The sequence below is a fragment of the Suricata suricatta genome, chromosome 2 (assembly GCF_006229205.1).
Source record: "Suricata suricatta isolate VVHF042 chromosome 2, meerkat_22Aug2017_6uvM2_HiC, whole genome shotgun sequence".
In the NCBI taxonomy this organism is placed as follows: domain Eukaryota; kingdom Metazoa; phylum Chordata; class Mammalia; order Carnivora; family Herpestidae; genus Suricata; species Suricata suricatta.
Genome location: NC_043701.1, coordinates 40,499,504 through 40,513,570, shown reverse-complemented (window position 1 = coordinate 40,513,570; position 14,067 = coordinate 40,499,504). Strand labels below are relative to the sequence as shown.

Below are 14,067 nucleotides of genomic sequence, written 5' to 3'. Positions count from 1 at the left end.
TTTCTCCAGGATCTTGTTTTCCCAGGGAGAATATTAGGTTAGATTAAAACTATCTTTAAAATTCTATGAAACACTTTTCTTTTAGTTGATAGACATAAAACGAACTACCTTTGAAATTTTGATTGTTGTTAATGCATAGACCTATTTTAACATGTTAATTTTTAAAACTTTATGTAACTTTTTATTTAGTAATTCAGCTAGTTTAACAAGTTGAGTGATCTTGGGTCTTTTTTTTCTTTTTGTCTTTTATTTCATTTGTTTTAGATAAATTATGATGTAAAAGAGCGAGAGCTACTGGGGTATATGTTCCAGGAAAAGGTTGCCGTATTTTCTTTCCTTGAAACTAATGAGCTTAAAAAAAAATCAATCCTTAATTTGTGGCTCAAAGTATTCATTTCACTAACCACTCTCAGGTATTCTTGGTTACTTTAAATAATTAAGGACATGATTATATTATTCTTTCTTTAGACTCTTGCAGATGGGTGTCTTTTTCTTTACTCTCATAATTCTTTAAAACTTTTCCTGACAGCCCTCTTATTTTTTTTCATGCATGTTTGGTACTTGGTCTTTTCTTCTATATTCTTTTTTCATGTTATAATTCTTTAAGATTCTATAGTCACTTCAGCTTTGGTTTTCTGCATACTAAAATACCAAATTAATAACTAAAACTAATGTATTCATATTGTTGACCTCCCCTATATTGAAAGAACTACTAGTGATGTTTTAGATAAAGGTGGTCTGAATTGGCTAATAGGATTATTGTTATGTAGATGATGCTTTGTTTAGTGACTTTGAAATTAAAATTCATTTAACACTAAAATTACAGTAAGTATAATATGTTTTACATTTGTTAAGGATTTTTAATATCCTTTCAAATATCAATTGCAAGCATTCTGTGGGTATATAGAAATTTATAAAGTGCCAATTTCTACATGTGTAAGAGTTTGTTAATCTTTAAAATGAAAGAGATTTTAGTGAAGTATGTTAAATATCGACTGGTCTTAGAAAATGTTTTGGGTGCCATTTTAATTCAAAATATCATCCTCACAAATTTTTAAAAATCCGATATTTTAAGTCTCTTAATATCTTTGAAATTATGACTTAAATAGCCAACCACATGATTGAGTACAAAATCAAATCACTTAATTTAATTGGTTGTGTCTAATACTCTAAAATCGCTTTTCAAATCAAATATAATCAATCCATTTACATATAAAATTTGTCCCAAATATGCTTTTGTGAGAGGCAGGAGGAAGCAAATATTTGTTCCAATAGTTCTAGTTGATGTAGGAGAATAAAATAGCTAAGTTTAGATGTTCCTTAAATTGGTGAGAAAAATGGAAGACCTTCTATACTCATAATAATCCTATTTAATTGGCTTTGAGGAAATAGATAAGTGATCCATATCCAACCAGATACCGGTGATATAAACTGAGTATTTGCTCATTTTATCGGTGCCGCCACCAACAGTGCAGCAGTCACAAAGGTTATCTCTGAGATCACCTTCAGAATGGAATTCCTATTGAGGTTAACTGAGACTGCTCTATGGATTTAGGATACCACCGATAGCAATTGCCTTCTTATTTGAGGTTAAGCCTGGCATCCTGGCTGGAATTTAAATTATGAATCTCCATGAGTCACAGGCCCTCAAATCTTTTCTTTGAATAGAGAATCCAAAAGAGTCATAAATTTTATTACACTTCCATGGGTAAAGAGAGAAGGCCATCCCATAGCTCATCTTCTGACTTAAACCTCATAGGTATCTATAGCCTACCAGAAATACAGATGGCAATTTAAATAGCCGTGGAACAAACAAAAGTGAAGTAAAACAACCAATTAGCATTGTAGAATTTTGAGGTGACAGGAAGAGTGATTAGGTGTGTTCTGCTATGCCCAAAGCTCTGCTGGACCTGGGGTGTGCCCTCTGGGCCTGTATAATTATTAATAGTACCCCTCTCTCTCAGAAATCCCCCACATTATGAAAAATTACAGCCACCCTGGTTATAAATTACGTTTTATAGCTCTTAACAATATCTCAAGTGCAAATATCTTCAAAGACCCTTTTGTTAAACAGAGAACAGACTGGGATAATACATTTTCATGTTCCCACATTCCGCAGGGGGCAAGAATATTGACCCCTTTGTGAATATTCTCAGTTCACTCATCAGGACAACCTTCTGACCAAGAATATTGTCAACTTTTGATAGCTGTAGAGAAAGGGTGAATATTTTCTTCTCATTTTTCTGAGATTCTTTTTACCAGCAGCATTCTCTGGGTTCAACGTGGGATTCTCTTAATTAGCACTGAGCCTGAGGAGCCTAAAACTGACAATGTGAGGAAGAAAAAAATGAGGGAATTTATAACAAAAAGGATAATGAGGTACCTGATGTTTTGATTCTACATTCTGGATGCCTTTTAGATTAAAAAATTAGAGGTTTGTCTCATGGAATTAGTCTCTTGAAATGTATCCTTTTTGGCTAAGAATTCCCCCTTTACCTTATCTTTATTGTGTTGGAGGACTGAATTGTTGGAAACTAACCTTATACTCAGAAGAAGTTTTTTACACTCAAAAGTAACTTCTCTCGGGCTTTTCTGATACCCTAGGACACACTTGCTAATAGATGCACAATATAAATTAAAATAAAGCACAGGTTCCCACAGACACAGGTCAGAGCTATGGCAGCTTGATGCCGAGTATGGTCCCCAGGAAAGAGCTGGTGCCACTCTGCTGTTTGGGGTGTACACTGCCTCTATCACAGCCACCTGCCAAGCAAATGCTGAATGCTCCTTTTGCTTTTTGTCTTTTTTTTCCAAAAAAGTGAACATCCTCTTCATATTTCTTTCAGTTAGCAAAATCAAGTACTAACATAGATCTTTTTTAAAAGCAAAGTGGGCAGACTTTTGAAAAGCCAGGGTTTATCTGTGCCACATTTCCTTCCTTCCTTCCTTCCTTCCTTCCCTCCTTCCCTCCTTCCCTCCTTCCCTCCTTCCCTCCTTCCCTCCTTCCCTCCTTCCCTCCTTCCCTCCTTCCCTCCTTAGTAGGAAAACTCTGGGTACTTACTTGGCCAAACAGTATTCTTTTAGCAAACATTTGTTGAATGCCTGGAGAGAATTTGGCAGTGGGCTATGGGAACCAACATGAAACAGACATGATAGTTGATCTCAAGGATCTGCCAAGCAAAGTATGGGGCTATGGGTTAGGGCACAGGAAAGGACATATGCAGGGGAATTTCAGAGCCTGAAGACAAACTTTACACTTTGAAAAGTATGGGTGGCCTAGAGTAGTTCTCACATTCGGAAGTCTGGAAAAAGGATTCAGCACCATATGGTCTGTATCCCTTCCTCTGTGGATGGACGTTTAGGCTGTCTGCAGGTCTCGGCTGTTGTGGAGAATGCTGCAGTGAACGTGGGGGTGCACACATCCCTTGAGAATCTGGTTTTAATTCTTTTGGATAAATACCCGTTCGAGTATGTGATCGCTCTATTTTTTATTTTTGGAGAAACCTCTGAAAAACTTTCAATATTGATAAAGTCTGATTTATTTGTTTTGGTGTTGCTATTGTTACTCATGCTTTGGTGTCATATCTGAGAATCTATTGCCAAATCCATGCTCACGAAGATTTACTCCTATGTTTTCTTCTAAGAGTTTTATGGTTTTAGCTGTCATATTTAGGTCATTGAGCCATTTTAGGTGACGGTATATGATAAATTTGTTATACGATATGAGGTAGGGAACCCACTTCACTCTTGCATGTAGATACCCTGTTTCCCGAGCACCATTTGTTGACAGGACTGCTCTCTCCTCATTGACTGGTCTTGGTACCCCTGTTGAAAATCGGTTGGCCATAGCAGCGTGGGTTTATTTCTCGACTCTCAATTCTGTTCCTTTGGTCTATGTCTTCCTTATACCCTTATCACACTGTTTTTTCATTACTGTAGCTTTGGATTAAATTTTGAAGTTGGGAAGTATGATTCCTCCAATTTCTTCCTTTTCAAGATTGGGTTATTAATAATTAATAATAGTTACAAATCCATATGGATTTGAGGATCAGCTTTTCCATTTCTGCAGCTCACTAGTCTTTATTGCTGAGTGTGTTAATTTACCAATTGAGTATATTCTGTTGATGGAGAATGGAAAAGCACACGTATTCTCTCCTTAAATCTGTGTTTTCTTTATTACATTAACTTGGGGCTTAGGGTTCTGTTCTTATCAAACTCTACCTTGAATGAATTTATTCTTCAAAAGCATTTGTTGCTAAGGAACCAGTGGCCTTTGGTCACCTCTTTACATTCCAGTTTTAGAAAATACTGTCCTTTCAAGGCATATTACTCTTTATTCGTGATTTATACATGTTTTATCAAGAAAAAAAAGTCACGGTGAAACTGTTTTGCAAATAATTTACCCTCTGTCTTCGCAGGTACCCTTTTTATGTCCCTTGGAAGGTCATATTTATTTAAAAATAAAATGTCAAGTGAATTCAAGTGTTGAAGAAAGAGGTTTTCTAGTAAGTAACATCACTTAATCTGTATTTTCCTTTTTTCATGTCATGAAGTGTAGACTTGGTTTCACATAGGAATGAAAACCTATGTGATTAAGTGATAAACTGGTTCAGTAAAGATTGGTTTCATGTCTGCTATATGCCAGTCACTGTGCTGGAATTGGAATCAAATAGGCCATGAAAAATAATCTTCCCCTCAGAAACTTAGTTTAGTAGGGGAAAATACAAGTAAACTGCCAGGTGCGATTGGTGCTATAAAAGGCGGGAGCTTAGCGGGCATGGGGGTCATTGACGGGACAGCGGGTCTGAAGTATGGGTACAGGGGCTTAAAGAAAGCCACTGGAAGAAGAACTGGTAAGCTGCCGAGTGAGTTAGACAAGGAGAAGGAGGAGGAAGAAGTGCTCTAGGTAAGGGGAGGAGCATGTGCAGTGGCCTGTAGGGCCCTTCCCTCTCTCACCCCCTCTCTCACCCCCACCAAAAAGGCTGACGCAGACGGTGGCAGTATTTCAGCCAGCGTTTAGGGTGTGAGTGTCTAGGGCAGGAGAGACCTCGAGGACAGCCATCGCAGAGGACAGTGTGGTCAGGGGAGATGGGGCCAGGTGTTCAAGGGCCTTTGAAAGAACTTGGACTTTATCTCCAAGTCAGTGAGGTACCCTTGCATAATTTTAAGCAAAGGAATAATATCAAATTGGAGGTTTAGAAAAGTCATTCTGCCTGACATGTGGAAAGGAGGTTGGAGACTGGTGGCCCTGAGGACGACTAGTGAGGAGACGGTGGCTCCCAGAGAGGTGATGGGGACTGGCGGTGAGGTGCTCCGGCCTGGAGAGAGGAAGCGGGAGGGAGGGCAGGCCCGGTGGTTTGGCTGTGTGGCGTAGGGCGTGGAAAGCAGAAGCAAGGATGTCGCCCTGATCCCTGACTTGTACAACTTGTTGGGTGGTGGCCATGCCACTGAGATAAGGGACCTTGCAGGGGGGGCAAGTACGCATGTTTGGGTAGAAAGTGTTTTTTGCCCCCCAAACTTTATTGTGGAAACTTGCTGGTATACAACAGTGTTGGTAGAATTTTACAACACCCACACCCCCACCATCTAGATTGTGCCTGTACCATGTTTCACTATCCTTGCTTTATCATGTAGCTCCTCCCTAACCATCCTTCTAGCTGTGCCTCTGGCCATTGCTGAAAATATATTGGGCGGGGGGGAAGAATTTTAAAGTACTGTAGACATTAAGATGCTCCTCCACATACTAAGTTTATATCCCTGAGTTCTGACACATGCATACATCTGTGTAACCCGAATTTCTCTTAAGACATAAAGCATTGGCCTAGAAAGTTCCATCATTCCAGTCATTCCCTACTCAAGGTGGGAAGTCGGGATGAATCAGGTTTCTAACAATCTGAATTTTAGGTACCTCCAAGGATCGGGGTTTGAAGCTCAAGATAGGCATTTTGGTTGAGAGGAGGATTTGGAGATCTGCAGCATAGAGATAGTAATTGAAGTGCAAGGGGAATTGGGCAAAGCAGAACTGGGGGGACACTAACATGTAAACCACAATCTAGGAAGAGAGCCCTCAAAGGAGCCAGGGGGGACGGCGGGGTGTCGTGGCTGCCGAGGGAGAGAGAATCTGAAAGAGGGAGTGGTCAGGTTAGCTCAGGACCCAGCAGGGACCGTGGACTCATTTACGAGGCAGAGCGCAAGTCTGGATTGCGGACGGCTATGGGCAGGCTGGGAGGTGAGGAATGAGAGCACCCGCAGCAACAAAGTTTGGCTACAAAGGGGAAGAGTGCGTACCTGCAGAGCTGTGCAGGCGACAAGAGGAGTTTGGTTGACATTTAAATAAGATCAGAGAAATGGAGGAGGGCACTTGTGGGGAAGAGCACTGGGTATTATATGGAAACCAATTTGACAATAAACTATTAAAAAAATAAAAATAAATAAGATCAGAGAGACTTGAGAATCTTTACATTCAAATGGGTGGCTTCTAACAGGACGGAGGGGTTGAAGATGCAGCGGGGAGCCTGCGTGAGGGTTACGGGGTATTACGTGGAATGAGGTCATGAGAGTGAGAAGTGAGACCCAAGCCACAGTTCACGGGTTCGAGCTCACTCAGAAGCACAGCTGACCCTTGAACAACTTTTGCTCGGGTCCATTTATAGATGGTTTTATGTACTGAATAAATGCATGTATATTTTCTGTTCCTTGATGACTTTCTTAACATTTTCTTTTCTTCTAACTTGTTTTATTGTAAGATTATAGGGTATAATACATATAACATGCAAAATATGTGTGAATTGACTGCTTATGTTATCAGTATGGCTCCTGATCCACAGTAGGCTGTTAGTAGTTCACGTCTGTGGGGGGTAGGATGTCAGGTCATATGTGGATTTTTGGTGTCCCTAAACTCTGGCTTGTTCAATGGTCAGCTCTACTTTTCCCATTATCAATAGAGGAGATAAGCTGAATATATAGAAGGTTGTGGGTATCATGCACAAAGTAGAGAAAATCGAATCACTTTGGGGGTTTTGTGAAGCAAGAATTTGAATGATACAAAGGATATCACAAAATCAGTTGGTAATTGGCTATCAAAGGCTGTGGAACGAAGAGCTCTGTGGCCAATGTGACTGTGAATGAGTCTGCCTGAGCTTTTTGATGTAAATCCAGTAGATGGCACTAGACGTTCTTGGAAAAGTATTTTTATAAATTTCTGACCTGAAGGCAATGTTTACCTACTGACTTTTTCTTTTAGTGTAAATATTTTCATACTTTACCGTAGCCTGCCTTTAGCAACTGACAGACTCTGTTCATTTGGCAGCTAGTTCATTTGCATATAATGTCAGACCTGTTTAATTTTTGAGCTCTGCTCTCAGCTAGTTTAGTGTTAGGTCTCTTCAAGTTTACTCTGTCTTGAGCTCTATATAGCCCATTCTTGTCACATCCACGCTCACAGAGATGTGGTAAGAAATTGCTCAGTACTCCCCAAAATAAATTCAGCCAAACGTGCCATTTAACTGCATCTACCCTTTATAAAATAAAGGTAGTAACTTAAAGTTGCTTGGTTTAGTTTTCCTTCCTGATATGCCGGAACAGCTGGAAGGAAAGTGACGACTCACCAGAGAAATTTGCTGAGTGATTCTGAAATGGTGCCAATCTGGCTGTGCTTTGACTGAGGAGCAGCAAGAGAGGAAAGTTCTGGATTAGCTAGAAGTTTCCAGTTCTGCTTTGTGATTATGTGCTGTCACTTAATTTCCTTGGCCTCAACTTTCCTCAACTATAAAAATGAAAATGCTGTCCTCTTTTTATTCTTCTCTGATTATAGCACAGTATAATAATAATGCGTCATTCTTATTCATCAAATTTTTCCTTGTCTATTGTCTTGATGATGTAAAAGGTGAACATAAACGTAAGAGGGAGCTGGTGAGTCATTTACACTAATTTTGTGCTTGAGATTGAAAGAACATTCCTGTATTTTTCCCTGGACGGCTGAGAGCAGTATTGCCTAGAAAAAGCATGACTTGGGGAGGAAAGTGGATAAATTGGGGAGGAAGAAATTAAGGTGGGGTAAGAGGATATAGGGTTAGAGTAAAAGAATTAATTTGGGCAAATGAGTTGAGCTAATAAATTTCAGATTTCGTTCTGTCATGGAAACATTTCTTTGTACAAAGTAACTTTCCTCCATGGTCAGAGCTTGTACTCCTAACTCAAGCCAACTTTTGATAAATTCACACAAATTAGTGAACCAAGAAGAGCATATGTCCACTATCCTAGGGTTGGTATAGGCTTATTTGATCCTTGTGAAGGTGGAAAAGCTATATGCATTCTGAAATCAAACATGAAGATACTTTTGGATTATCTGTGTTAGCGAGGGCCAACAAAGTGTGGCTCACTGCTTGTTTTTATAGTTTTATTGGAACATGGGCTCATTTGTTTACATATTATCTGAGACTACTTTTGCACTACCCTGGCAGAATTGAACAGTTATGACAGAGCCCTTATGGCCCATAAAGTCCAACATTTTTACTCTCTGGTCCTTTACAGAAAAAGTTTGCCAACCTCTGTTCTCTAGCAGTGCTGCATTTTGCCTTGCTTTGTGCTTAAAAAAAAAAATATTAGTTCCGAAAGGAATTTTTTTTAATCAAAAATAAAGACTTTTATATTAATTAGAGCTCAATTAGGACTACAGTAAAAAAATAATGAGGTCGGGTGGAGGGGAGCTGCTTCCACTTACACTGTTTAAATAAAGTACTTCCATAGAAAAGAGCCAGATGTTGTTAGTTCCTGCCCCAGAGTCCCGACCTTAATCACATGGCTGCCTCACGTGCGTCTCTAAGGCCTGCGCTCGCCTGAGACGTGAGTTGGCCAGCTGCCAGACGGCAGGGGGTGCTATGTCAGGTGTGCTCTGGGTGTGGACGTGGAACCTGAGGTTGTCACAGTAATCCATCAGCACTCATAATCACGAGATGACTCCTTTCTACTCCATCCTATTTTGTCCTTCTGAAATATTAGATACCTGTCTTTTGAGTTAAGATGAGTCTTAACAATAAGCTATCAATAGTTTTGCCAACATGTAAGGCACGACATTCTACGCTACAACACTTAGAGCACTTTTATTTAAGGAGCGTTTGGTTTGGGACACTATGCTTTAAAAAGGTCTACGTGAGAGAGTTATTAATTAGGAGCTGATGTCTAGAAGTTCTTAACTGCTGTGTGCTTCTTGATGAAATTGAACATCTGGGTCAATTTCTGAATATGAGCAATCAGTGATTTTCATTATTAAGGTAGGAGATGGTAAAAATCATGTAAGGAGATTTTAAAGTATGAAATATGTCAACATATTGAGGTTTAAAATATAGATTTATCATTTATTTGATCCTCAAGTTTCTCAAGTTAGTATTTTATTGGCTTTTCAGACCATATTTGAAGATGTTAGTGGTTTTGGTGCCTGGCATCGAAGATGGTGTGTTCTTTCAGGAAATTGTATCTCTTATTGGACTTACCCAGATGATGAGAAACGGAAGGTAATATTAATCGTCCTGGTTAGTGGTGAAAGCCCTGACTTTCATGCAGTATTTCATTCAGAAGTCCCCTCTGATCTCCACACCCACCCAGATTCCCCTTGAGTACATTTTTTAAGCCATTAAAAAAAAAATGTGCTTATTGTGAGACCCGTGTTTGTGTGTGTGTTAGTATTTGTGTAAAAGTTTTATGTCATTTCATCACCTGTGATTTGACCACGCTTGAAATACCTTAGGGCACATATGCCTCTTCTCTCAGAATGTTTCATACCATTTTTAAATAACATTTTTAGTTAGAAATATGTTAAATTTACTTTTATTTTTATTAATAGTTGACTTACCTAAATCTGGGATAAAATAGTAATTAATGGAAAACCACCACAGGAATATAGTGATTTTGATTTCGTTTCTGAAATTTGATAAAAGGATTTTATGTGATAAATTGAGTCTCGTTTTTAAAGAATTTAATGTTATTGCCCAAGTATTATTATTTATTATCCCCAAACTGGAAAATGGAAACAAATAATTACAAAGTAATGTGTTTCTAATTGTTAAAGCTGGTTGATGGGAGTCAGTTGTACTGTGCTTTTAATTTTGCATCTGCTTGAAGTATTCCATAATAAAGAGTTTATTTTTTGAGTTGACTAAAAGCTCCAGTTGACATTTTTGGTTTCTGTTTTATGTCCAGCAAGAAACAATACCAGATGTGTTTCTTCAAACCTATTATAATTAAATTTTAACCTTTAAATTAATGGCTTTTTATTTTAAGTTTGTACCGACTTAAATACTGCTTAATTTTACTAATGTAAATGATCTTATTTTCTCTTAATTTGTTTTTAAAGAATCCCATAGGAAGGATAAATCTGGCCAATTGTACAAGCCATCAAATAGAACCGGCCAACAGAGAATTTTGTGCAAGACGCAACACTTTTGAATTAATTACTGTCCGACCACAGAGAGAAGATGACCGAGAGACTCTTGTTAGCCAATGCAGGGACACTCTCTGTGTCACCAAGTATGTATTAGGCTCTAAATACAAATATAAGCACTTCTGTCCACTAAGTAATTGATTGCCCACTATGTTGTTACCACTTTAAGAAATATCAGAGATGGTCCTTTGAAGAGAGTACAGTCTTAATGAGGAAAGAAAATACACACATGAGTAAGAGAACAATCTAATAACCAAATTAATATAGTAAAGAAAAGCATGACATTCAAGCTACAGCTTAGCTAATCAAGTTTTCCAGCGTACTCCTGGTGTAGCCATGGCAGTTAACTAACGTACTTTGGGTTAAGTTTGAATATTTTGTATACAGTTGAGAAGGCAAGTATTATTTAAAGAGACTTTACATGTCCCTTCCTTTCCATTCCAAAAATGCCCTCAATTAACTTAAGTGACTTACAAAAACAAATCTCATGCTACTATGCAAATTTCTGGCTGGATATTAAGAGAATAAACTATCAGGAGTGAGGGCCAGCAAAGTTAAGTACCTTGCCATGGTAACATTTGGTAATAAGACACTGAGTCAGGATGTAAACCTAGGTTTCTACAGAGCCCCGACAGAGATTAATGAGTAAACACACTTAGCACAGTCTCAAGTGCATGGAATGAGCTCACCAAACGGTCACTATTATTAAGTGCTGTGTGTTATCTGTTGACTAATAGATGATCAGGTCACTGCTTATCCCATTTCTAGCACCAGTGGGGAGAAATTACAAAGATGCAGAATGAATACAGTATAAAAACCTTCTAACAACTGCTGTTCCTAGAAGAACGATCTGGCTTGTGAGTTAGGGAACTCTCTCCCTCTCCCTTACCCTCGCCTGCCTCATCAACTGGCTATTCAATACGTGGCTAAATATGGGCGCAAAGAAGAGATTCCTGATAAGGACAGAGGTTAGGAAAGACAAAGTCTTAGGATCTTTAAATCGTTTATTGTAAATACCATGTTCTACTAACCGGTGCTAACACAAAAATAGCAGGAGACAGCACAGAATCGTATTCCCTGTAGAGCCAGGTGAAGGTCCACACGCTGGAGATTGCAGCTCCTGGAGAGCTCGTGTCTGAGGAATTTGGGAGGCTTCTAGATAGAGACCTGTGGTGTCCTAGCTCTTGTGAGGAAGTGGCCCACACTCGGTGTCCTGCACCACCAGATTGCCCAGGCCAGCGTGGAAACTCCGTCATTAACCAAATGTGATCAGTGTGAAGTTTGATTCAGTTAACCAATCTGTGGGGATACTTTTTCTTTATTGCAATTGATGAAGTACCTCACTATGGGGCTTTTGATTAGCATCTATTAAAAGATGGTAAACAGTGACTCATTTTACTGGTTTGTTTAGGCTTTCTTCCCCCGCTAGCAAGAGAACAGGGAGGAACGAAAAACAATCCTGACCTTTGATTTGTTTCCTGTAGGAACTGGCTGTCTGCAGATACCAAGGAAGAGAGGGATCTCTGGATGCAAAAACTCAATCAAGTTCTTGTTGATATTCGCCTCTGGCAACCTGATGCTTGCTACAAACCCATTGGGAAGCCTTAACTGTGGGAAGTTTCCAGGCCGTGTAGAGGTGTTTGTGAGCTATGTCATAAATGTATCTTAAGAGCATCAGATTTGCTGATTGCATTTTATGCTTTAAATACAAGAGGGTATGTGCCAATATTCACTACAAATTATGCAGTGTTTATATCTTTTGTATGTAAAACTTCAACCGATTTCTCTTCTGTCATCCATAAATGATTGGAAGAAAATTCATTATAGTCAGGTTTGCTAAATCTTAATTTAAAAGCCTCATTTTCCTAGAAATCTAATTACTCAGTTATTCATGACAAAATATTGTTTTAAACCTAAGGGATTTCACGTTGTCTTCTTGGAGCTGTGGGTCTCGAAGTAGAAAAGTCTTCTGGGGGTTGGAGACAGAAACCTCCGACTTGGTCGTTCTTTCTCTCGCCTTGCTACTCCTTCCTAAACTCTGTGATCGCTCACTGATCGTGAAGTATCTTGTTAGTAGATACTGAGGAAACTTCCAAGGGACTTTACAGAAACATTTTTAGTAGTGGAGGTAAGAACTTTTTAAATAGCAAATGTACATTCGTTTAAAGCTTGAGTCTGCCTTTAAACAAGAGATGTGGACTTAGGGGATACTGTGTGAGATTTGGGGGTTCAATATTTTCTATAGAAGAGTTAATAATCACAGGGTTTACATTTACTCAGTTTCTATAGATGCTGTGTGGTGCACATTTTCATAGAGTACAGGCTTTTAAAAATAATTATTTTTGCTATATCGCTAAGATTCCACTTGGCATGTCAGTTCTTTCTGCTCCTGTAACAAGAACAAATGTAAATTGAAGAATCTTTGTATAAAGAAAGTAAATGTTACCAAGCTGCTATGGACTAATACTTTGCCTGCCAAAGTTCTTGTCTTTTTATTTTTTTTCCCTGTCCATCCATGACAGTGTCTAGAAGCACATTGTGAAATCTTTTGAGAAACTATTAAGTCATGCATTACCTTTAAAAGCCCAATACTTTATTTTTTATTATAAAGTATTGTAAAGCATGGTCACAACTTTAAGTACACTTTGAATTTCTTCTCTGAATTGTTAAAGTTATTGACGATCTCCTTTATAAACACTAAATTCCGTCACCTCCTGTCATTTAATTTGTATCCATTCGAATGTGTTTTTTGTTATGTGTATTATAAAAATATATTTTATGATCTCTTACCCAAATAAATGCTTGCAGAGGACTTAAGGAATCAGTTACTTACAAAATACCATGTAAACGTGCGGTATAGGGCTTCTTGGGGGAGTTGGACTGATAGCAGTACCGCGTTCATCTTTTTCCCTACAGCCCTGTGCTCCATTTATTATGTGTCCTTAGGGTCTTTGTTGAACGAGTAGGGGGATGAAGGATCCCTTTCTGGAGCATTTCCACAGAGTATGGTACTTAGATGTGCATTTGAGGAGGTGCTTCCCAGAGACTGCTTCGCAGAAACTGAGTGGATGAGTGACACCCCCAGCCCAAGCAGGGAATAGTTTTGATGGGATTGATGAGAGGACCCCAATTTATTTATAGACTCATACTTATTTTTACTTTTTAATTGATTGATTGATTGATAATTCCAATACAGTTAACATGGAGTGTTGTATTAGTTTTTGTATGACATGGTGATTCAGCAGTTCTCTCCTACATTGCTTGGCACTCAGTATGACTCTTAATCCCCTCCCCTGTGTCGCCCACGCCCCCCCACTGCCCCTCTGGTCACCAGCTTGTACTCACCTTTGAAGACTCATTACCTACCATTGCACAACATTCAAAAGGAACGAAGAAGTTAAATGAAAGCCTGCCTTCTCCCCTTGTCACAACCACTTTTACCGGTTCTTGTGTGGCCTTCTAGACTTATTCCAGCCATAATATATAGGCATATTTGTATTCTTTTATTCATTAAAAATATTCCATACATGCTATTTGTTGTAAGTTGAGGGGGGAAAGAAAAGCACAACAGTGTCCCTTTTCAGTCATTCCTTCCCAGTGCATCCAGGGGGATGTAAAGTTTAGTTTTA

At 38.9% G+C, this 14,067-nt stretch overlaps 1 protein-coding gene across 1 annotated transcript in view; it reads left to right on the top strand.

The window, feature by feature from the left end:
- ANLN (anillin actin binding protein) overlaps nt 1-13,250 on the top strand; it is a 37,970-nt gene extending 24,720 nt beyond the window's left edge. The window contains exons 19-23 of the mRNA XM_029918359.1: nt 265-318; nt 4,419-4,505; nt 9,405-9,512; nt 10,352-10,524; nt 11,923-13,250. Of these exons, the coding sequence (XP_029774219.1) occupies nt 265-318; nt 4,419-4,505; nt 9,405-9,512; nt 10,352-10,524; nt 11,923-12,046 (546 nt within the window). The 3' untranslated portion in view covers nt 12,047-13,250. The remainder of the gene's footprint in view (nt 1-264; nt 319-4,418; nt 4,506-9,404; nt 9,513-10,351; nt 10,525-11,922) is intronic.
- The last annotated feature ends 817 nt before the right edge of the window (nt 13,251-14,067 follow it).